The 24,246-nt window shown below is 44.1% G+C and overlaps 1 protein-coding gene across 1 annotated transcript in view; it reads right to left on the bottom strand.

Moving 5' to 3' along the window:
- Positions 1 to 24,246, bottom strand: part of ADCY1 (adenylate cyclase 1) — a 452,328-nt gene that overhangs the window by 370,634 nt on the left and 57,448 nt on the right. Inside the window, 1 exon segment of the mRNA XM_007944142.1 lies at positions 8,601 to 8,750. Within this exon segment, the coding sequence (XP_007942333.1) occupies positions 8,601 to 8,750 (150 nt within the window).

Here is a 24,246-nt window from a genome sequence, read left to right as displayed (position 1 = left end):
TTTTTAAAAAATGAACAACGACGAACTATTATAATGGTTTGGGAAAGGTCCTGCGAATGGGCTAGATCTCTAAAAAATCTATCCTGTATCACTTAAAGGGAAGCTTCTTTCTCTTGACACATTTCCTCACACAATGAGAACTCAAAATTGTTCCATTTACCTTGTATGTGCTTTATAAATAGCTGTATGTTATTTTTAGAATTACAATTTAATAATAGCATTTGGGAAAAAGCATGGCACTTGCACATGGGTGGGCTCAGCCTCTATTTAGAGAAGGGAAAGCTGGACTCTAGGGAAAGGGATTTGCCAGCCCAGGCTTCCTGGTCAGAACTGGAGAGTAGCAGGGAGGGGCTCCTATGAGCTACAGGGGGCACCTTCAGAATATTCTCATTGCCCTCTCTATGCCCTCCAGCTAATGACAGGTACAGACCTCAAGGTTAGAGCCCAATGAGGAACTGTGAACACCCTAAAGCAACCAGGGAGTATTCACCCAAGAGGGGCTGCCCTTTCAACCCCCACCCAGACCCTTAGGAAGCAGAAGGCAGGCAGAACTCTCACTTGGTGACCTGCCTGGCCTTTCCTGAAAACAACACTTATGCCCCTTACCTATTGCCTGGAGTGCTACCTACTGCTACCCACCTCCCAGCCTGTACTTGGCAAACTCCTACACATTCTTCAAAGATCCAGCCAGATATTTCTTCCTCTTACACCCTTTGCTGACACACTCTCCACTTCCCCCACATGGCACATTCCAGAAGACTAAACTGACTGCTGTCATGTCTCATCCATTTAGAGGATGACTTGTTGCCTGAAGGCTCAGGCCAAAGTTTTGTCCACCCTAACCTCTCTGAGCACATCAGGGGCCTGCTATTGGGATTGCTGGATCCATGCATTAACATTTTCAACAAGAATTCTATAGCAGCTTAAGATTTTACAATTTACTTATAAACCAGAAAGTCCAACTAGTAATGTGGGAATACCTTAACCTTTCTAGTCATTAAATTTCCATTTAAATAGAAAAGAATGCTTAAGAATGATTTCATACCCTGTCTGGAGTGGAGATGGGGAAGAGGCTCTAGACATGCATTTTCGGTGGATTTCTGGGCAAAGCTGATATGTTAAGAGTTGTTTTAGAAGTGAAAGGGAAGTCAGACAATGAAAGGCATTACTTGTCAGGCCCAGAAGTTTCTATTTAAATAGAAAAGAATAGCTTTATGAAATAAATTTAACAGCAATACTAATGTGCAGTGGCATTGTTCTTTCTAGATCAGTATTTAAATGTGACCCATCATTAGCTTTTCCTCTGACTTGGAACACAAGCATATCTATACCCCACGCCCCCTTGTCCACACCAGCTCTCAGGAATAGGCAACCAGATCTTCCCTTGAAGCAGGTGAAACCAAGGCCCCGAGATGCCAAGTCACCTGCTCACAGTCTCAGTGTCAGTAAAAGTGAAGTGGGAGCCTGCTTCCCGCTGCAAGCAGCCCATGGGGAAGGGGAGAAACAGCAGGGATAGGCATGCCTACCACTGGCCCATGCTTGCATCTACATCACCAACTTCTCAGAGCCAGGATGTATCACCTGTCCTGTACAAGCCCATTCTCAGAACTAGAGCCACACTCAGAGCCGGGTGCAGGCAACACAACATCACTGTGTGCCCTCAATGGCTCAACTGTGACTCAGCCATTATACTCAGCCAGCTTCATTTCTGTGTTTGAAATTATGTACTTGACTTTTACTGGCAATAAAGAATAATATGTTGGGTGAACTAAGGCTGTTCCTGCTTTCCAGAGCAACTTATTTGCAGTTCTCAATTGATTTAGAAAATATTGAACACTATGGACTAGAGAAATGAAGAAAGACAGTTAGAAGGAAAGCTAGGCAGGCCTGGGATGAGGGGAGGTTCCATATAGTGGGTTACAGGAGAGATGAGGGGAGGTTCCATGTAGTGGGTCACAGGAATGCTAAGCAAATGGCTCCTTGAAAGCCACCATACCCAAACTCCTAACCTCCTGCAGAGTCTTTGGTCTGCACTTCAACACTCCTATCCACTGCCATTGAATTGATTAGGACTCACAGCAAACCCCATTGAGTTTCCAAGGTGGTAAATCTTTATGGCAGTAGATTGTCTCATCTTCCTTCCAACGCCTGAGGCACTTAGTGGGATCTTACCTGTTTGTGCCTGTTTAGTCATTGGAAACTACCTACGTATGGCAGAGGTGACTATCTGACTGTCAAACACCCACTGTCACCCTTTCTCTCAAAGTAGCAGAACCTGGATTTTTAACTCGGCACAAGACAACCATTAAATGATGATATTTCTCAGCCTCTGTTATGAAATAAAAGGAGCTCTAGTGGTGCTATGGTTAAAGCACTGGGCTGCTAATCAAAAGATGGGTGGTTCAAACCCACCAGTCACCCTGTGGAAGAATGATGAGGAAGTCTGCTTCCAGAAGGATTTACAGCCTTGGAAATTTCAGCTATGGGGCAGATCTACTCTGTCCTGTGAGGTCTCTATGAGATGGAATTGACTAGATGGCAGTTGGTTTTGAGTTTGATTATAGATTAAATTGTGTCCTAAAAAAGATAAGCTTAAGTTCTAAGCCCAGTATGTATGAATATGACCCTGTTTGGAAATAAGAATTTTCTTTCGTTATGTTAATGGGTCACACAGAGTATCACGAGTGTATACTAATAGACAGGGAAAAGAGATGTCATGTGATGGCAGACAGATACACCCACAAGGCCAGGAACACTAAGGGTTGCCAGTAGCTATAGAAGCTGATATAGACAAAGAAGGGCCCTCCCTAGAGCCAATAACTTGAATTTACACTTCTAGTCTTCTAAACTATGAGAAAATAAATTCCTGTTCTTTAAAACTATCCACTCATGTTATTTGTTTTAAAGCAGCACTAGCAAACTAAGACAACCTTCAATATATAAAATCCAATCTTATTTTTATGTAACAGCAGCAAACTATTATAAAATTGATTTTAAAAAGATACCATTTACGATGGCATCATAAAGAACAAATACCTAGGAATGAATTTAAGGAAAATTAAGTAAGATAGATACACAGAAAACTATGAAGTATTGTTGAAATGCACTGGCAGAGGCCTGAGTGAGTGTAGAACTGTATATGTCCATGATTTGGAGAACTAGGTATATATAAAGGCATCTTTATTCCTAAAAACGATCTATCAACTCAATGTAATCGCACCTAAAACTTCAAATGCAAGAGTGGCTGTGGACTTTGTAAAACAGTTTTCAAAATTTATCTGGAAGCACAAACATTCCAAAACAGTCAAAATATTTCTGGGGGTCAGGGGCGAGGGGAGTGGAAGGGCTTGCTCTATGGAATATGAAGCAACTGAGCTAGGGTGCCATTGGGACAAAGATAAAAGACTTGGAATAAAGCAGAGCCCAGAAACTATCCGCTTATGCACAAACCCCCAATTTATGGTAGGGCAGCCCACATGACTTTGGGGATAGAAGGTTTCCCATTAGTAGCTATAGCGGTTGCTATGCTATGCCAATTGTATAGTCACAATGGAGAAGTGAGTCTTGACTGTGACCTCACACCATCAATAAATATCAACTCAAGGTGGATTTAGCTCTAAATGTGAAAAGCAAAGCAAGGTTATACTGATCTCACAGAATGGGTTTTCTATTTTATGGGAAATAAGATTGAAATGTTTTCTTTGGAAGCTTTATACAATTCATTTATAAAACCATCTGAGTCTTTTTCTCACCTTCCATGTGGGAGACCTGGGTTCAATTCCTGGCCAATGTACCTTGCACACAGTCCCCACCTATCCATCAGCAGAGGCCTGCATGTTACTTGGTAGTAGAGCTTCTAGACTAAGAAAGGCCTGGTGATCTACTTCAGAAAATCACTCTAATGGTCTAACCTGCAACCAATCACGAGCATGGCACAAGACCAGACAGAGTTTCATTCTGTTGTGCATAATGTCACCATAAGGTGGGGCCCACCTGACAGTAGCTAACAACACAAATACAAAAAAACAAACCAAACTCACTGCTGTCAAGTCAATTCCGACTCACAGCAACCCCTTCTTATGTTTCCAAGGTGGTATCTCTAAAGTAGACTGCCCAGTCTTCCTTCCAAGGAGCAGCTCGGTTTGAACCACTAGTCTTCTGGCTTGCAGTCAAATGCCTTAGACACTACACCACAGACAACAAGGCTTTAAATTACTGACTTAGTATCTTGAAACAGGTATAGGATTTTTCGGGCTTTTTCTTTTTGAATCAACTTTAGTAATATATTTTTCTGGGAATTCGATAATTTTGTCTGAGTTTCCAAATAAACTGACATAAAGTCATTCTTTGTGTTTTCGTGCTACCACTGCTTTATCTGTACTCATGCCTTTTTCCATCCTTAATATTTCTCATTTTGTCTGTTCCTTTCTTCTTCACCAATCAATCTAAGACCTCTACTTCAAAGAAACCAACTTTTTTTTTATAGTTTTATTCTGAAACTGAAAGAACTCTATTAAAAGAACCTTTACAACCCTTTGAATTATTTTAACTCAGTGATCTATTAACCTAAAACCTCCATAAGAAACTTTATACCGCTGAAGAGGATTAGGATCTAAAGGGCAAAAGAGGGCCATAACAGCACTAGGCCTCGGCCTATCATCAGCTCAATCCCAGTTCTGCTATTTTCTACTTTATAATTAGCTTTATCTTCCCCAAGTTATTTAATCTCTCTGTGTTCCAGTTCTAGGAAATAGAAGCAAGTTAAAGTTGACTTATAGTTTTAATACTGATGTAGAAATCTGTTAATAACTTTAAACAGATCTAACAACTCAGGTAAGAGGAATACTTATGGATCTTGTGCTTTCTTCTCTCCTACATTTTAGGTAGGAGACCTTTTAGATAAAGACAGAAGTCATTGGATGAGCAAGATTAGGATTACTGGTTTTTTGTGTGTGTTTGCTTTGTTGAGGTGAGGGGTCACTTTAGCACATACAAATTCCTCTCAAGACAGTCAGCCTTAGTGATACTGACATTTAGGTAACTTTTTCAAAGAACAATAGATAACATTCTAAAAGTATAAAACTAATTGCCAAGGAGTCGATTCAAATTCATGGAGACCCATGTGTGCAAGAATAGATCTGTGCTCTACAAGGTTTTCAACAGATGATTCTTCAGAAACAGATGACAAGGTCTTTCTTCCCAGGTACTTCTGGGTGAACTTGAACCACTAACATTTAGGTTTGCAGCCAAATATCTGCACCACCCAAAACCTCCTTCTAGAAGTATAGTTAAGTAGCAACTTGAAATAGACATCCTTCCTCCCCATGCATACTCTACCTACCACCACTAATGCCTCTCTTCTATTCATCCTTTGTTCTTTGGGCTACCTTGAGAATGTACAAGGAAGAAGAGGGAAGGATAGGGAAATATTCTATTATTTCCACTTATAAATATATTAGTAAGGCTTTGTTTTTTGCAAAAGGTCTAACAAAATGCCCTGGTGGACTCTGTTGTTATGGAGGAGGGAGAGACCAATAAAATCTCTACAGATTCTGCATGCTGGAGGGTTTTTGCTTTCTCTGAAAATCACCACGGGGCAACCAAACAGTGTTTAGTGCTAAACAATATAAGGGAGGGTGTTCCTGATAGGTGCAGTAATTTTCACCTATTTCACAGGTTACAGCAAAAATAAGTGATAATGGCAATGCTTCCTGCATACTGGGGCCTACAAAGGAGTAAATGCTCACATCTTCATCTTTACTTGACAGTCTGAGATGCTAGATGCAGATGAAAATGAGAGTCTGCATCTCATCTTTGTCAAGAAGTAATCTATCTAGATAAGAACATTGTTGTTGTTGTTATTTGCCATCAAGTTGGACCTGACTCATAGTGACCCTTCCTTGGGTTTCTGAGGCAGTATTACTATGGAAGTAGATTGCCCAAGCTTTCTTCTGAGGAGTGGCTGGTGGGTTTGAACCCTCAGCCTTCTGGTTAGCAGTCAAGTGCCTTAGGCATTACACTACCAGAGCTCCTGGTAAGAATATTAGGGGGCAGCAAGTTTGTTAATGAGGGTGGAATAATTCAGAAAAGAAGGGTGAGAATGGTTGAACAACTTGAAAAAGGTAATTAATGTTTCTAAATTGTAGATGTAGGAACTGTTGGTGTATGTTTTGCAGTGTATATTTTCAAAAACAAGAGCAAAATAAATAAATTTAGAGGAAAAAAAATTAAGTAATCTATCAACCTGGAGGAGAAAAGTTTTGGCCCAGAGAATGCAGGCACTGAGATTGTGTAAACTGTCACTTACACAGTGCCTGGACTAACTGAGAGGAACATCTGGAATGACAGGTATGTGTTCATAATTTCCCATCGGTCCCTATCCTGAGACAAGCTTGGCTCTGGCATTGGCAGTATGAGGAGTTTCCATGGTGGAAGTTTCCATTTCAGAAGAGTGGTTTCCTGCTCTTAACTCTTTCAACCCTGCCTGGTCATTGGCAAACAAAACCTACAGGTCTATCTTGCCAGGAATATCCTCTGGGGAAGATATTATCTGGGTTTCTCAAGTGGAACACCTCTTTGTAAACTCAAGGGTAATTCTCTATCTGCTTCAAGAAACCTCCAACCATGACACCTCTGAGCTAGATAGCTGTGCTCATGGAAAGAGAAAAGAAAAATATCTGCAAAACTTCTAATTGGCCTCTCCCTCAGCTCAATTCTTCATTGCTTTGACACAAAGCAGATATCTGACCATACCTCCTTTCTATAAATAAGCTTTCAGAGGTGCCACCATCTACACAACTGAGCCCAAACACCTTAGTGGGTGCAGAGCCATTTCTGAGCAAAGCATCTAGGAATTATTTCTGGTTCCTTCTCCACCACTGTGGCTGAGCCTCCTTCCAGCAACTTTCGACAATCCACCAAGTCCATTCCTGGTCAGCTTCTCTGCTCAAGCTCTTCACCATCAGTTGGACCTCCTTCCAAGGCCCTTACCTTCCAGCCCCACTGGCCTACGCACTATATCCCCACCATCCCACTGCCTCCTACAGATACTGATAGGCGTAACTGTCTTATCCTAGAGGTAACTTCCTGCCCTTCCAGTCTCCCCTCCAACCAACCAGCATCTCCTCCACAGAACCCAAAGGTGTATCCACCCGGCTTACCCTCCTCAGAACCAAGATACTCCACCTGACATCCTTCCTCAGAACTACAGTGCATCCATCCTGTTCCCCATCCTCAGAACCAGTGCAAGGCCACCTGCCACTTGATTCCCCCTCCTCAAAACTGGGGCATATACACCTGGCACCCCATCCTCAGAACCAAGGCACATCCACTCAGAACCCCATCCTGAGAACCAGGGAGTGACAACCCAGTGCACTCTCATCAGAACATCCTGCACCACCACCTCAAAACCAGGGAACATCCAACCAGTACTGCCACCTCCTCAGAATCAGGATGTTTCTACACAGCACCCCATTCTCAGAACTGGGGTTCAGCCAACTGGCACTGCCTCCTCAGAACTGAGGTATGTCTACCAGGCTCCCTCTCCTCAGACTGAGGAACAACCACTTGGCACTGTCTCCTTAGAATTGGAGTGCTTCCACTCACATCAACTTGGCAACCCTTCCTCAGAACCAGGGTGTATGTACCCGGGATCCCCTCCTCAGAACCAGAGCTAGCAAGGGGCAGAGGAGATAGAAGTTGAAGTTGATTCCCTCCAAACCCAGTCTCCCCACCTTGCTTGTGCTCTTTTATAGTTGGGAAGTTGGCAGCACTCCTTCAGCAGACCATGGTGAGGAGGCTCATGCAAGTAGCTAGGGACAGTGTGGCTCATGGCCAGTGCTACTACCATCACCATCATTGATGCCAAGATGCCCTGACCTATGAAAAGTGCTATGGATGTGAACATACATTGGAGTTTGTCAAGTGCCAAACCAGGGCCAGATCTGCTGGAAGAACAGGATTTTCATGTGCAAGGGTCCCTCAAGCCAGAAATTGGGGTTCTTCCTCCATCAGGAAATGTTTTTGTCTACCACTCAGGTTACACAACCTCAGTGAGGACTGAGGCTCAGTGAGGACTGAGGCTCAGTGAGGACTTTCATGTGCAGGGTCCCTCAAGCCAGAAGTTGGGGTTCTTCCTCCATCAGGAAATGTTTTGTCCACCGCTCAGGTTACACAACAAGAACACAGCTCACCCACATGCCCACTTCACAGCACACCTCAGCACAATGTGATTCTCACACTCTCTATGGAATCACTTGATTCTGATATAACCTCATAGGGGTTATAGCTCTGTTTGACCATTGAGTAAATAAAGGCTCAGTGAGGACAAATGAGTTGCCAATGGGAGGCCAGAGGTGGCAGTGTCTCCAAAACCAAGTACACCCACCTCCACGCTGCCCCAGTTCTGCAGTTCACCAAGGGCCCAAGCAGCAAGTAGCCTGCAAAGAAGAAAGGCTAGCCAGGAAAAAGCAAAGTGGGCAGCTGGGCCCTGAAGCCACTAAGCACACCCTGGCAGGCCAGGACCTCCACTCAGTGCCTCCATGTCCCCACAAGAGAGCCTGTCACTGAGCAGAGGGCCAGATGCAGCCCAAAGCACTGACCTGCTTCTCATTCTCGTCCTCTAGCTTCAGCCTGTCCTCGATGCAGTTGCGAGCCTGCAGAAAAGCCTTCCTCTGGGAGCGCTCGGTAAGGATCCGCACGAAGGCCCCATACACATTCACACTGACAAAGAGAAGGGCATTGGCTCCAAGCTGGAGGGAGAGAACATGCAAATACAGCGTAAATGTATAGCTAGCATGAAGAATAGCACAGCTCTGTCTAGTAGTCCTGGTTCAAGATACACACCGAGCTCCACACAATACACCTGAGGAATAAACCATGCCATCTATTGCCTTAAGATACATTAGCTGGACTTGAGTATCAAACCTTCATCCTATTGCACACAGCCCAACACTGGACTCCATGAGGGCATCCCTCCTGTCCAAGCTGGTTGAACAAACAAGAATATGTAGCAGAACTAGATAGTATATATCTCAGAACATACAAATGTGAAAAGAGAGTTGTTTCCACCAACACTAAGTGGAATACTTTGAAAAAATTCAATGGAAGTTAGTTACCAAAAAAAAAAAATTGGGGAATTGGGTTAGACAGAACACCATAAAAGTCTGTAACTCTGATTTAAGTTCTCTACCCCCTCTCATGAAAAAGAAAGTAGAAATGGGTTTGGCTAAGGAAGCTCTCAAGGAGCTCTCCCCAGTCAACCTAGACTCCAAGGCTTTGGGCCTACTTCAAAGACCCAATCATTAGGACACAGCATTGTTCGTTATAATAAGAGACTTGAGGTACAAAGCACCTGTCCTGATTTCTTCCCTCTAACTTACTTTACCTCAACCCTACCAGGGTCCCACAGAAATTGAAATTTGCATCTTTACAGAAAATGCTGCCACACCCAGAGGGTCACCTTGTGGGTCACCTGTTTGTAAGGGCAGACCTGAGACAAGGGTCCAGGAGCCGGCTGTCAGGCTCTTGTCCCAACAGTTTCCCATTGCCTGGCTGTCTCCTTGTGTGTCCTCCTTCTCTGGTCTCCTGTGCACCTGTGGATCCCAGAGCCAAAGCTGAGCAGAAGATGCCTCCCAAAGTCCTAAGGAAAACCACCACACATCTCCCCCAGATGCACCAAGACAGCCATAATGGGCATGAAGACACCCATCTCTTCAAAGGGCTATGGTTTTACATGCACTTTATAAGTTGCTCCTCAGTCAGCTGCAAGATTAGAGAGGTTACATGACTGTTTAAGGCCAAGTACTCCTACAACCTCCCAGGTGCCAGGAACCTACAAGTTCTAAATACCACTATTCCTCTACAAAGAACCATAAATATCCCCCAAACATGACTGTGTGCCATACATGGAGACTAATAAGACAACAGTGCAATATCAAAAAGTGAAGAGTAAAGAAAGAAAAGTAGAAGAAGAGCTATATCCCAGAGCTATATACCTGAAATCCTCGCAAAAGTACAGGAAGTGGACAGGTAGAGGTGGCCATGGGAGGGGGCACATGAGTTGGGCAGAAGAACTGAAATACCTGAGCCCCGCCCCGAGCGTTGGCCAGAGTAAGTGGGAGTGTGGAGAACAGGCAACCTGGAGGGAATAAGCTTAGGAAGAGGAGAGCAGATTTGGGCACACAAATGAGGACTTCTGTCCTTATTGGACTTGAGGTACATGAGGCAGCCACAAGCACATCCTTCAGGGAGCTGAAGACCCAGGACTGTGGTCAGTGGGTGGGTACAGGAGCCTGGATCTCAAGTCAACACAAGAGTTGTTCTCAGGGGATGACTGTGAGGGCAGGCAAGGGATAGCCATGGGATCCCCACCCTGCCCACATGGCCTTCCATGTCTGTGCTCTGCATGACTGAGACAACGCACCTTTGATATCATACACACGTGCACTCCAGGTCCCCACTCTTCCCTCCAGGGATGTTCCCAGCAGCCCTCTTCAGTATTAACATCCACCTGAAACTCAGGGCCCAGAACAGGCACACAGTCATGGGACAGAGCCAGTGTCTACAATTGTAGCAGGTATCCCATCTGCCCATGCCACACTCAGCCCATCCCTCTGGTTCAAAATGCTGAGGCCCAAGGACACCGTCTTCTGTGTCCCCTTTCCAGGGTGGAGCCAGTCTGGCAGGTCATGTGCTCAAGGACCTGCACTGAGTCCCAGAGATCAAGGTGGTTGTTTCCAGAATCTGACCAACCAGCTGCCTGTCTCTTAGAATAATTTCAGACTCTGCTTATTACAGCATTTGTCTTGTGGGTGGTGGAAGACTGGTATATATGGAATGAGAAGTTGCAGTCTTACAGAGTGAGTATTTAAATATGTGCTGAGCTCAGTTAAAATGCCCATGGGAACAACAGGGCATACATTTTTATAGAACCAAGTAATAGTAAATCATTGCTGAGGACATACATTTTGTCCCAGCAGACACTGCAGTCCTACAGTTCTGTCACACCAAGCCAAATAATCTCAAGGAGCAAGGGCTCCCAGTGGTGGGGATGGGGACTCTCATGAGCTGGCACTGACCACCAGGGAACCCATGTTCATGTGCTGTCACTGTCCCTTCAGAAACTCTGCCTGGTGGGTGGGTAGCCACTTCGTGCATAAGCCCCTGAATAGGGCTGCAGCCACCTGCTGTCAAGGGCCTCAGAGCAAGCTACTACTCACAGAGACATGTGGATATCCCTGGAAAGGATAGGCAGGTGGCCCTCCTTGTGCATCCATTCCCACTTGGGTATGTCCCCAACTGGGGCTTCAAGATGCAGCCAGGACCTGCTAAGCAACAATGGTCTCCTCTATAGCACCCCCAATGGAATATCCATTTCATCCACTGTCCTTAGGAAGACAGCTCACAAGGACAGGATGGGCATGGCTTTTACAGAGAGTGGGGCCTTGGGGCCTAGCACAGGGATGTAGAAGGGGGCATCTCCACGGGAGTAGCAGTACGACCCAGGCAGGGAGGTGGAGACAAGGGCTGAAGGCATTTCTGGTAGGGGAGGAAGAGTGACAAGACTAGCAGCAGAGCCTATGCACAGTGGGGGGGCAGGATAGTGTCACCCAGAGGAAACAGCAGAGGGTTTAAAGAGGGAAGCCATGGGATTGGGCTTGCACTTTAACACAGATCACTCAGATGGCAGAGTGAGGAGGGCTGGGCACCCCAGAGGGCTCCATATTATTTCCCCTTCATACCTTCATAATAGAAACTCTCTCTTTACACAGGCAAGGACGATTTCCCCACAGGGAAATGGAGGCTGGTGACTTTCACTAACAAAATTTTCCTGAACTGCAAACATCAAAGCAATAAGACATAGTCACCCCAAGTATGAGTCAGGCTGGACAGGATAGGGGGTAGTATCTACAATGAGGGTGTTTCCTGCCTTACTTCTCAGATGCACATATTGTTGGCAGACCTCATGGTGTCACACACCTTCCTAAGAGAGCCAATGAGGTCTAGTGCCTTGGCCAGGATCCTTGAACACAAGCTTTCCTCTACACCATCTACTCACCCACTCATTGGGAGCCAGGCCTCAGGGGACACAGCAGGGGAGAGATACTTCACAACTACCTAACTACCTCCTACCAACCTTCTCAGCCCTGATGCTGGCTCAGCCCCTTTCTCTTTGACAAAAACCAAACAAAACTCACTGCCCTTGAGTCGTCCCAACCCATAGCAACCCCTTCTTGGGTTTCTGAGGCAGTATTACTACAGAATTAGATTGCCCAATCTTCCTTCCAATGAGTGTCTGGTGGATTTGAAGTGCCAGCCTTTTGGTTAGCAGTCAAATGCCTTAGGCACTACACCACCAGAGCTCCCTTCTCTTTAACAAACACTCACAAAGCAAGAAGCACACCCCCATCCGGGCTTCACAGGCTTTGTGAGTTAATGCAGTCCTCAGAACAGCCTTCAGTGGTGACAACTATGGTCACTGCATTCTACAGACAGAAACATAGACAGGGATCGAGGAGCATGCCAGGTCTCTACTGCTGCCCTGCATACCTCAACCTGTCACCCTTCCATGGCAATCCCCCTGTCCCACAGTTTGGCCATCCCCCACTCTTCCCTACTACCCTGACCCTCAAGGACCTCATCGTTACCACTCTGTGTCCTTTCTCCCTCTCCTCTCCAGCTTAAACTTCATGATCCTGCATCAGAAGGGTCCCTGGCCCCCCACTCACTCTGCCAAATGTGCCCAGCAAAACTAGCAGCCTGATCACACCAACTCCACACACTCAGCAGGCCCTGGCAGAGAGACACCAACGTGCCTTAGAAGAAAGGTCTGGCAGTTTGCTTCTGAAATGCCAAGCCTTGAAAACTATATGGAGCATAGTACTACTCTGTAACACAAGGAGTCATCATAAGTTAGAATCAACTGGATGGAGACAGGTTTCATTTTTGGTTTAACTACAGCATGAAAACTTAGAAAATGGTAAAAGGAGTAACTTGCAATCCCATAGCCATCATCACCCTCAGCAATGTCAGTCTACTTTCTTTCATGGTAGTGCTCTACATGGTTGCATCAAGGGAAGATATAATTAAACCCGACTGCAGTTCAAACCCACCAGCCACTCCTCAGAAGGAAGATGGGGCAATCTACTTCCATAGTGATACTGCCTCAGAAACCCAAGGAGGGGTCACTATGAGTTGGGTCCAACTTAACGGCACATAACAACAACAGCTCCAATGAGCATTGCACAGCAAATATTTCATGGAGGTAGGTTTGTAGAAATACCTTTTAATGACCACATGCAAATGCGATGAATAGATGGAGTGTCATTAACATAACCAAGACTTTTTGATCATATTTTTGGCAATTTCCAATATCCTGTCACATTCTATGACACACTCCTTTGGCCTCTCCTGGCATTCTGATTATGACCTGAATATACCACAGTTAGCACTTGGAGTCAAAGCAAAAGCACCCATCAACAAACCTTCATTCTGAAACACACTTCACCAACTGCTTGCTAAAAGTCTGGGCCCATGTCCACGGCCACTGTCAACAGGCAGCCACTCTAACTCTGGAGATGAAACCACATGCCTATATTTCCGATAATTTATCAGGCAATACTGTGAGCTCATTGTTAAAGAGTGATTCTTTCACACTCCTAATTCTAAACACTGGAGCTGAACTATCCTCACTCATCTTTGCCTACTTCATGCACCTCTGCCCTACTGTGTGAGCCATACCTGCTACCCCAAACCCTGGCCAACCTTGCTGTCTGCCTAGGCCCATCCTCCAGGCTTCCTCAATAGCACTGTTCTAGCATCCATCTCCTGATGGAGACAACATCCAGTTCACAAGCACCTGAGTCCTTTGACTGTTGGCACATATGGTGCCTGCTCTCTTTGAATGGGCTAACAGATGGCCTAGAATGCCCAGGTTGAGTGTTGATTTTGTTTTGTGATGCCATTCAGGTAGTCAAGCTATAACTGACTATAATCCTTATTATAGTCTGAACATATTTGTAACCAAAAGACATCGAGAGGTGAGGAAATAGGAGGAGGGGGAGAATAGCTGTTAATCCCCCGAGTCCAGAGGGTTATTCTTAAGGCCGCAGGAAGTTCTTGTGAGCAGTGCTGAAAGCCAAGTGATCCTCCAGTATTGTATGGAGAGGGGATAGCACACCCCAGCCCCTTCTCAAAGCTCACTGCCCTCTCCCAATTTCTACTTTGAAGTGACCATGACTCACCCTCAGGGTGGGGGATAGAACAAGGGCCCTAAAAGAATGAGAACTAAGGAGTTACTGGCCCATGATTCTGACAAACTAAAACACCGTCATTTTATGCACATCAGGAAGAAAACCCACTGAAGAGATTTGGTGAGAAAGGAACTATTCTTAGAGAAGTGATGCTTCAGGAAAACTCAGTAGTAGAGTCTGCAGTGGCATCACCTTTCTGCAAATAGTTGTCTTATTCCACACCTGGATTCTAACCAGGCCCTGCCCAACTGAGAACGTTTCTCATTTGGACCATGCACACCTTACTCTCATCTTCCTAGACCTGGGGTTTTTGAAATTTTTATTGTGATTTGGGGGAAAGTTTATAGAGCAAATTAATTGTCCATACATCAGTTCATACAAATTCTGTTTCATGACACTGACTGTAATCCCCACAACATAATAGCTCTCTTCCTACTTCCTCCCTGTAGTTACCTCTTCCCTGTATCCTTTCCTTCATTTTCCTGCCCCCTGAGCTATCTCCTTCTACAAACAATGCCCATGATTGATCTCTCTAAGGAGTGTATCTACCTGATGTAAATGTTCACCCTATATGCCTGTCTATTGTTTGGCTAGAAGACACAGGAGTGAGTTCAATTCCAGACCTTAAGTTTAACTAAAAGCCATAGTCTCGGAGGTCTCACCAGGTTCTATCAGACCAGTAAACCTGCTCTTTTTTATGATTTTGAGTTTTGTTCCACATTGTTCTCCCACTTTATCCAGGATCTGCTGCACTGATCCTTTTCCCAGTGGTTGACAGTGGTTGCCGGCCACCACAGGTTTCATGGTCATATAGGTCGAGGTTCTTATGGTCCACAAATCTCTTGGACTAATTATTTCCATACATCTTTAGTTTTCTTCATTCTTCTTTGCTCCAGGCAAGGAAAGACTCACTGCTAAACCTAGATGGCCGCTTGCAAGCTTTTAAGACTCCAGACACTACTCACCAAAGTAGGACATAGCACAATGTTTTTGTGTAGCATGTTATGCCAGTTGAGCTTTATGTCCCCTGTGACCATGGTCCCAAATCCAGAGGTCCAACAACTCACTCCATCAAGGTGGTTGACTGTGCCTAAGAAATTATCATAACTTTGCCCCCTGTTAGTTCTAGGTATATGGACATTTTTACAGCACATACAAATATGTATGCAGAAATGTCATCTGCCAACCTTATATATGGTCAAGAGTATATTCCCTTTTGCCTAAACATACATGATCATCCAGCCTATAGACCTGAAATTTCTTATATGCCAGGTATATCTACTGATATGAATACACCCATCACAGTGGTTTCCCCTGGTTCAGGACTATAAATTTTCCTGGAGAAGGTTTTAGAACTTGCAGCCAGAATGCACTTGGTCTAAAAGCCCCTACCCAGTACAAAATGATGGTAATGTGACTTAGCATCTAGTCATGCAAAAATGACTCAGTGAGTTCATAGACTCAGTTGCTCATTATGCTTCCTGGAGCACACCTCCATGCCAGTCTCATCATGAGCAATACCACTGTATTAACCCAAGTAGCATAGTGGCTAAAGCACTTGACTGCTAACCAGAAGGCTGGCGGTTCAAACCCACCAGCCACTCCTCAGAAGGAAGGTTGGGCAATCCTACTTCCGTAGTGATACTGCCTCGGAAACCCAAGGAGGGGTCGCTAGGAGTCGGGCCGACTCGACGGCACATAACAACAACAACAACCACCCAAGACCAGGAGGTATGTCCATATCCATCCTGGCCCTGGATAGGCACAGACTGCTGCTGTCCCTGTCTGGACCCCTTCTCCAACCTTCCTCCTAGCCAAACACTGACCAGGCTGTGAATGAGGAAATGAGCTCAGTTTCATTACCAGCATTCAAACCCTGCCTCAGTGTTTCTTCCTTGTGACCTCTCTGTGTCTCAGTTCTTCCATCTGACAAATGGAGAGGTAGATGATAATTCCAATACCTACTTAATAAGTCTATCAAGAGGATCCAATGAGTAACTCATGTAAGTACTCACAACATGCCTGGCACACAGGAAATATTACCACTATTGGTGACTGCTAATGCACTGTGCAGGCTCTGGCAGCCAAGCTTGAGAAAAGATGCCTCCTCCAAAGGGCCACCAAAAAGGAAAGATGACCACCACCACCCCCATCATATGAAGCCAGAGAACACACAAGCATAAGGATTTTCACTCAGCATAGGGTAGATGCATGGCTAGAGCAAGAGTCAACACAGTGGGTTATCTTGGGGCTTCACCAAAGCACCTGGGTGATAGTGAGTTAAAGCTTTGCCAAGCAAAATGGTCCACAGAGGAGGTGGAGTGGTAGTTAAGGTTGTGTGTCAACTTGGCTGGACCACGTTTTTGAGTGGTTTGGCAGCTGGATTTTTTTTCCTTATAATGAGATTATAGTCATCTCCAAAGTAGAATTTGTTGTGAGCACCAGATCAGTTGAAGAAGTATTATCGTTGGGTGTGGCCTACTTCCAGTACATATGGCAAAGCTTTGGGAAAGGTCTCTAGCTTTTTAGCACATCTTAGGCTGTGTTGTCTACCAATCTTGGGACTATTCCTGGACTTGAATCAATGGTCTGTCATGTTGGCTGCTAATCTTGGGACTATGCCATGTTACCTGCTGATCTTGGGTTTGTCAGCCTCAGCAACCAGCAGTTATATGAGTTAGAAGAAGCTTCTAGCTCCAGTGGGCCTGGAACATGCAGAGCTGAAGGCCAAAGTCAAGGGGGCTTTACCCAGCCCCTAGAGCTAGCACTCTGAATTTGGACTTCTAGCCTCCTAAACTATAAGAGAATAAATTCCTGTTAAAACCATCCACTTGTGGTATTTCTGTTACAACAGCACTAGGGAATTAAGATCTGGTGGTGCAGTGAGTAAGGCCTTTGGCCGCAGTTAAAACCCATCAGCTGCTCCATGGGAGAAAGATGAAGCAATCTACTCCCATAAAGATTTACAACCTTGGAAATCCAATGAGGGTCGCTATGAGTTGGAAAACTGACGCAATGGCAGTGATTTTTGCTTTGTTTTGTTTTTTGGTTTAGAGAACTAAGTAGTGTTTGGGCCAATGTGGGACTCAACTCACCTCCACCTCTCAATGGGACTGAGCATGTGCAGAACTCATCTGCTGTGTGCCTGGGGCTGGCTGGTCTCTAGCAGAGCCATTTCTGAGCCATTACTAGTACTGTCACAGTTCACTGTCAATCCAGGCAGCTCATGTGGAACTGAGTGATGTCTCCAGCCAACTTCAGACAAAGAAAGAATACACAACGATTCTTAATTTTACTTCCTAAAATAAAGTGTACTTGCAAAGAAAGGCATGCCATATTGCAAAAATAAATGGCCATCATAATACTCCATCGAGTCAAGGGGGATTGAGCACATAAGCTTTGTCTGCTTCCTCCTCAGTTCCTGCCAAAACAGCAGCAATGGATCAAGGAACTTAGTACAACGGTGCCAAAAGAATCAAGGTGGTGCTAGAAGGAAAAAGAAAGAAGGCAAGTGGGAGTTTCTCAGCACACCAGAAAGAAACAATGCTTCCATGGCCATTAATAAAGCTGATGCAAAGCCAAACTGCACCTTGAAACATTCAGAAGGCACAGGAACTGGAAGACAAAAATATCTCTGAAATTAGGGGTACCAGCCCATCTGAGAAGCAGAGGATTGGGTGAAAATCTACAGGAGAATCAGATCCCCAAATATCCCTTATGGCCCTCAGAAGTGGCTACCCTTCCCCGGCTCCGTAAAAAGTGCTGAGATTTAACCAAGGGGCCCTGGGATCCAGGATACTAGGCACAGCTGAGAGGAAGGGGTCCGCACAAAAACTGAAATTAACTTAAAATCTGTAAACCTAAACTATGAGACTACGTCCCACCTCCCACTCTCAGCTTCCAGAACTCTGCAAAGCCAAATTGGTTCAAATATTCTCTCAGAAGGATTTTGAATAACTCCTCTTGTAGAAACTGACCTGACATTCCCAAGCTAGCAAGACTAGATTACTCTCCCGTCAACTTTTCAGTGTCCTTGTAAAAATAAATGAGCACGAGAGATATCTGAGAAATGTGGTGCATGAAAGCATCAATGAAACCATACTTCATATCCTCATACATACAAGAAATTGATGCATCCAATAAAACAAGAAAAGGATGCTTTATATAAGGAACATTCAAAAGACTAAAAGGGAACTCTTGGAAATTAAAAATATAACAGGAATTGTAAATTCAATAAAGGAGTAGTTATATAACATAAAGGAGATCTACTTGAAAGTAGAACTAACAGAAAAAGAGGAAATATGGAAAAAAGATACATAATTAGAAAATCATTACAAGTGGTCAGATATCTAAATAACATAATTTTACAACAAAAACAGAGAAAGCAGAAAGAAATAACAAGGAAACAATTCAAGAAAATTTCCCATGGGTTTCCAGATAGAAAGATCCAATTAATGACTAGCACAACAGATTTTAATATAATAATAATAAATCAGCAGTAAGGGGCTCATCATACTGAAATCATAGAACATCACCAGGGACTTTTTTTTTTTTTTTTTAAAAAAAAAAAAAGGAGGTTACAGAAAGCAAAAACAGTGAAGGATGAATCAGAGGGCATCAATTTTCTGAAATAATAACACTGGAACATAGGACACTAACTTTTTCAAAAAGCTATTATTAGAAAATATGCTCCAAGTAGAAAGTCACAGGATCAAGGATAGGATACAGGGGACTTGTATTAGCAGAGAAGCAAAGAAAAGCAAGCCTCAGGCTAACAGGAAATGGAGAGAACAGAAAGGAGTAGGAGGTGGGTGTCAGGAAAAACAAGACCAAGGAAAAGTGAAACAGATCATATCAGGTCTAACAAAAGTAAAAACTTCTAAGCATTCTGGCATCAGTTTGGCAACGAAAGAATGATGCAATTTGGAAAAAAAAAAAAAAGAGAGAATTTTTACTAGATGACTGTTCTTTTTCTGAATTTTAAAATATATCATACAACAGAAGTAGACAGAAAGTTTCACATAAAAGAAACTGAGGACTGCTATTTGGAGAGACCAGAAGGAACCAGGAAAAGAGTGTCCCCAAGATGTATAGGCTCCAGTGAGGACAAGCATTCACTGGGCTAGATGCGGCATCCATATGGAGGGCGTGGTGTCAGGAGCTGCCAGGATGCAGTGTCACTGCCATGGCCAAGTCCATAAGCCAAAGCAAGAATCATGGGGCATGTGAGAAGTATACCCACAAAGAGAAATGCATTCCAAATCTCAAAGATGGGATCTGCCCTACCTCTACCACAACTGCTTTATCTCACCACTATCTTCAGAGTGGGAGCTTTAGTAGCATAGTGCCTAAGGCACTTGACTGCTAACCAGAAGGCTGGTGGTTCAAACCCACCAGCCACTCCTCGGAAGGAATGTTGGGAAGTCTACTTCTGTAGTGATATGGCCTCAGAAACCCAAGGAGGGGTCGCTATGAGTCAGGCCCGACTCGACGGTGCATAACAACAACAACATTCATTGTCTGATGTCCTGACTGCTGCTTCCATTGGAATCAACTGTAGAATCAGCCAATGTGAAGTCTTTGACAACTTCAATCTTTTCTCTATTTATCGTGATGCTGCTTATAGGTCCAATTGTGAGGATTTTTGTTTTCTTTATATTGATATGTAATCCATACTGCAGAGTATATTCTTCAGTCTTCATCAGTAAGTGCTTCAAGTCATCCTCATTTTCAGCAAGCAAAGTTGTGTCATCAGAGAATCACGCACGGGTTGTTAATGATTCTTCCTCCAATCCTGACGCCATGTTCTTCTTCATATAGTCTAGCCTTTTGGATTATTTGCTCAGCATATAGATTAAATAAGTATGGTGAAAGGATACAACCCTGACACACTCCCTTCTTGATTTTAAACCATACAGTGCCCCCTTGTTCCATTCAAATGACAGCCTCCTCTTGGTCTATGTACAGGTTCTTCATGAATACAATTAAGTGTTCTGGAGTTCCCATTCTTCTCAATGTTACCCATAATTTTTTATGATCCACACAATCAAATACCTTTGCATAGTCAATAAAACATAAGTAAACATCTTTCTGGTATTATCTGAGCCAAGATCCATCTGACATCAGCAATGATATCCCTCATTCTGCATCTTCTTCTGAATCCAGCTTGCATTTCTGGACGTTCTCTGTCAATATATTGCCACAACCATTTTTGAGTTACCTTCAATAAGATTTTACTTACGTGCAATATTAATGATATTGTTCAATAATTTCCACATTCTATGGGATCACCTTTCTTTGGAATGGGTACAAATATGGATCTCTTCCAGTCAGTTGGCCAGCTCTCTTCCAAATCTCTTGGATTTGTACACTTCAGAGTACTATCTATGGCCAAAAGTCCTTACCTAATTTACTTATTAATGCTTTATGTCTCTCTTGATGAAAGTGTGACCTGAGAGGCAAGTTCTTGGCCAGTTTGCTCTCTCATATATAGAGCAGAATTTGGCACAGAGCAAGTCCTCAGGGACTATTCTATGGCACTGCTCAGTGATGTGTAAAAACTATAGGCTTCTGTTGTCTGTTTAGGATTATCAGGAGCACACCCTTCCTCTCTCTTCCGCCTTCAGTTCTCTTTCACAGTGCTTGGCTTTCCTGCACTCCCCGCTAACTGTGTGCACTGAGAGGGAGTGGTTGACTAACCTGCTGTATGTATGTACCATTCCTGCCTGACTCTTGCCCTCACAGCCAGCCAGTAGGCCAGGCCTGTGCCATGGCTATAGGGATGGGTGCTGTTCTTCCTCTCAGCTTCAGGCTTGCTTTCTCACAGGTATCTCTTCCCCACACGTGTCTCCTTGGTGCAATACAAATGACACAGTTTAGGCCTGAAGCCTGGGCAGGACAGTTGCTCAAGTGGACCTGAGGCCTTGCAGGGCTCAGACATAAACAGATCAGACTTTAAGGGGAAAGGGGTTTAATTATAGAGCATTCCAGAGGGAGATCAGAAGGATGCAGACAGAATCTCAATCAGACAGTACTTTAAACCAGGAACAAACGATGGGTCAACTTCAGCTTGTCACCTGTTTCATAAATAAAATTTTATTGGAATACAACCTGTCCATTTGTTTCTTTGTGGTTAATGTCATATTTCAGTGACAGTGTTGGATTACTATGATAAAGACCATATGGCCCGCAAAGCCTATAATATTTACTATCTGGCCCTTCACACAGTGGCATCACTAGGGTTGGTATCACTCAGTGCAGTAACTCATGGTGTCAACCTCCCACCCACACCTGTGTTGGGGAGGCAAGCCTGGGAAGACCCCTTCCCCTACCAGGGCCAAGCACCCTGCAGCACAGCCCAACCCATTCCAGCCCCATGCCCTGTGGCTTCTGCAGCTCCTCCCCTCTTCTATTGGCCAAGGCAGAGACCCTTCTCTCCAACCAATGGCTGACACCACGGCTCTCCTGCTGGCACCCTGACTGGCAGGTGAGGTGAGGGGGGTGGTGATGTAGTGATGAGTTACCACACTGGAGAAGGGAAGGACTGATGATGGTTACTGTACTGAATGACAGGTGATACCAACCCTAGTGACAACATGCCTTGGCAGCCCCTTCCCCTGCAGCACTGGCTTCCTGCTACTGATGCTGCCATATATGCTGGGGTCATTTTGGTGTCACCCCTTTTGACGGTGTCAAGGGGTATGGTCTATAACTACTGCATCCACCTAGTGACATCACTGCCTTCACAGAACTACTTTGCTGCATCCTGGCTTGGAGTACTGCAATGGGAGCTAGGAGATGTGAAGCCACTGATCAGCCATGGGCTGAGAAGTACTCAGTCCTCTCTGGACCTCAGTCTGTTCCTCTTGGAGGTAGGGATAACACCTCCGCCTTGCAACAAGTGTCTGTAACACATGTTTGCCCACATGTGGGAGGTAAATAGGGCAGACTCTCCCAAATATCAACTCAGATTAGTTTATTCTAATTTTCTCATGAGGTGACAAAACTCTATGCTACCAAGTAACATCCAGAGAATAGGAAACTACCCACAATCAAATGCAGCAACTCACAGAGGAAAACATATACTATGTGTACACATAAAGGTACACACACTTACACATACACACACACGTGTATACATATATATATATATATATATATATATATGTGTGTATATATATATATATATATATATATATATATATATATATATACATATATATACATATACATATACATATACATATACCATACACGGGAGCTCTGGTAGCATAGTGGCTAAGGCACTTGACTGCTAACCAGAAGGCTGGCGGTTCAAACCCACCAGCCACTCCTCAGAAGAAAGGTTGGGCAATCCTACTTCCGTAGTGATACTGCCTCGGAAACCCAAGGAAGGGTCGCTATGAGCCGGGTCCAACTCGACGGCACATAACAACAACAACAACATACCATACACACATGTACACACATGCATATATACACATATACATGTGCACAACCATGTACACATGTACCACATGCATATAGATTACACACACATATACACACATTCACAAGCACGCACACACACACACTCTTCCCACCATGTTTACCCATCATGCAGTTTCCAATGTGTATATCACATTCTGCCCCCAACGTGCCTTTCTTCACTTTAAAAAGTGTTGCTCACACACCTCAACAACAAAAAGACAAATAATCCAATAAAAAATGGGCAGAAGACATGAATAGACACTTTACCAAAGAGGATTTTCAGGCGGCTATCAAATATATGAAGAAATGCTCATGAACATTAGCCATTCGTGAGATGCAAATCAAAACAATGAGATACCATCTTGCTCCAGCATTAGTTGTTGTTGTGTTGTTGTTATGTGCTGTCAAGTCAGACCTAACTCATAGTGATCCCTCCTTGGGTTTCCAAGGCAGTATCACTATGGAAGTAGATTGCTCAACCTTCTCTCCAAGGAGTGGCTTGTGGGTTTGAACCACCAGCCTTCTGGTTAGCAGTCAAGTCCCTTAGGCACTACGCTACCAGAGCTCCTCCAGCATTAGTAGCAAAGTTCAACAAGACACAAAATAACAAATGCTGGTGAGGATGTGGAGAAATTGGGACTCTCGTACACTCCTGGTGGGACTGTAAAATGATGCAACCATGGTGGAAAGCAGTATGGCAATTCCTTAAAAAGTTGGAATTAGAAATACATTTGACCCAGCCATTCCATTACTAGGTGTATATCCTAAAGAAGTGAAAGCCAGGACAAGAACAGATATATGCACACCCATGTTCATCACAGCACTATTTACAACAGCCAAAAGATGGAAATGACCTAGGTGTCCATTAACCGAAGACTGGATAACCAAACTATGGTACATACACACAACAGAATACTATGCAACCCTAAAGAATAACAAAAAATCTGCAAAACACCACATAATGTGAATGAACTTGGAGGACATTATACTGAGTGAAATAAGTCAATCACAGAAGGACAAATATTGTATTAGTCAGTTATTATAAAAAGTCAAGGAAAGATTTATATATGGAAGGAAATTTTCTCTGTTGGTTGCAAGCAGTTGGAGGGAAGGGGAGGGAACACTGTTAGATAGGTAGAGACAAGTATTGATTTGGGTGAAGAGAACAGCAATGTCCCAAATGTGAGTGATCAACAGTGGCATTAAGGAAGAGAAAGACATAGAGAGGTGCATAGGAGGGACAGACAACAAAGATGAACCCTTTTGCACACACACTCTGAGTGAAGGCAAACGTGGCTATATGAGTGGATAGATGGGTGGACAGGCTAAACTATTAGGTATGTCTATGCAAAGGTGAGAGAGCCCAAGACCATGTATAGGGTTGGCAGACAAGTTTCGACAAGTGTATTGCTATGTTCTGTAAGAATTCCCAGGTCTATAGTAAAGCTGTTTATTGAAATATCTCAATCAGTATGCCATCAATTCCCGGAGCCTTGTTCTTCGCCAGTTCTTTCATTGCAGCTTT

Source organism: Orycteropus afer, unplaced genomic scaffold, assembly GCF_000298275.1.
Source record: "Orycteropus afer afer isolate SDZICR_OR568_19922 unplaced genomic scaffold, OryAfe1.0 scaffold00121, whole genome shotgun sequence".
Lineage (NCBI taxonomy): Eukaryota > Metazoa > Chordata > Mammalia > Tubulidentata > Orycteropodidae > Orycteropus > Orycteropus afer.
The sequence above is the reverse complement of the archived record's forward strand: the minus strand, read 5'-3'. Positions and strand labels throughout refer to the sequence as shown.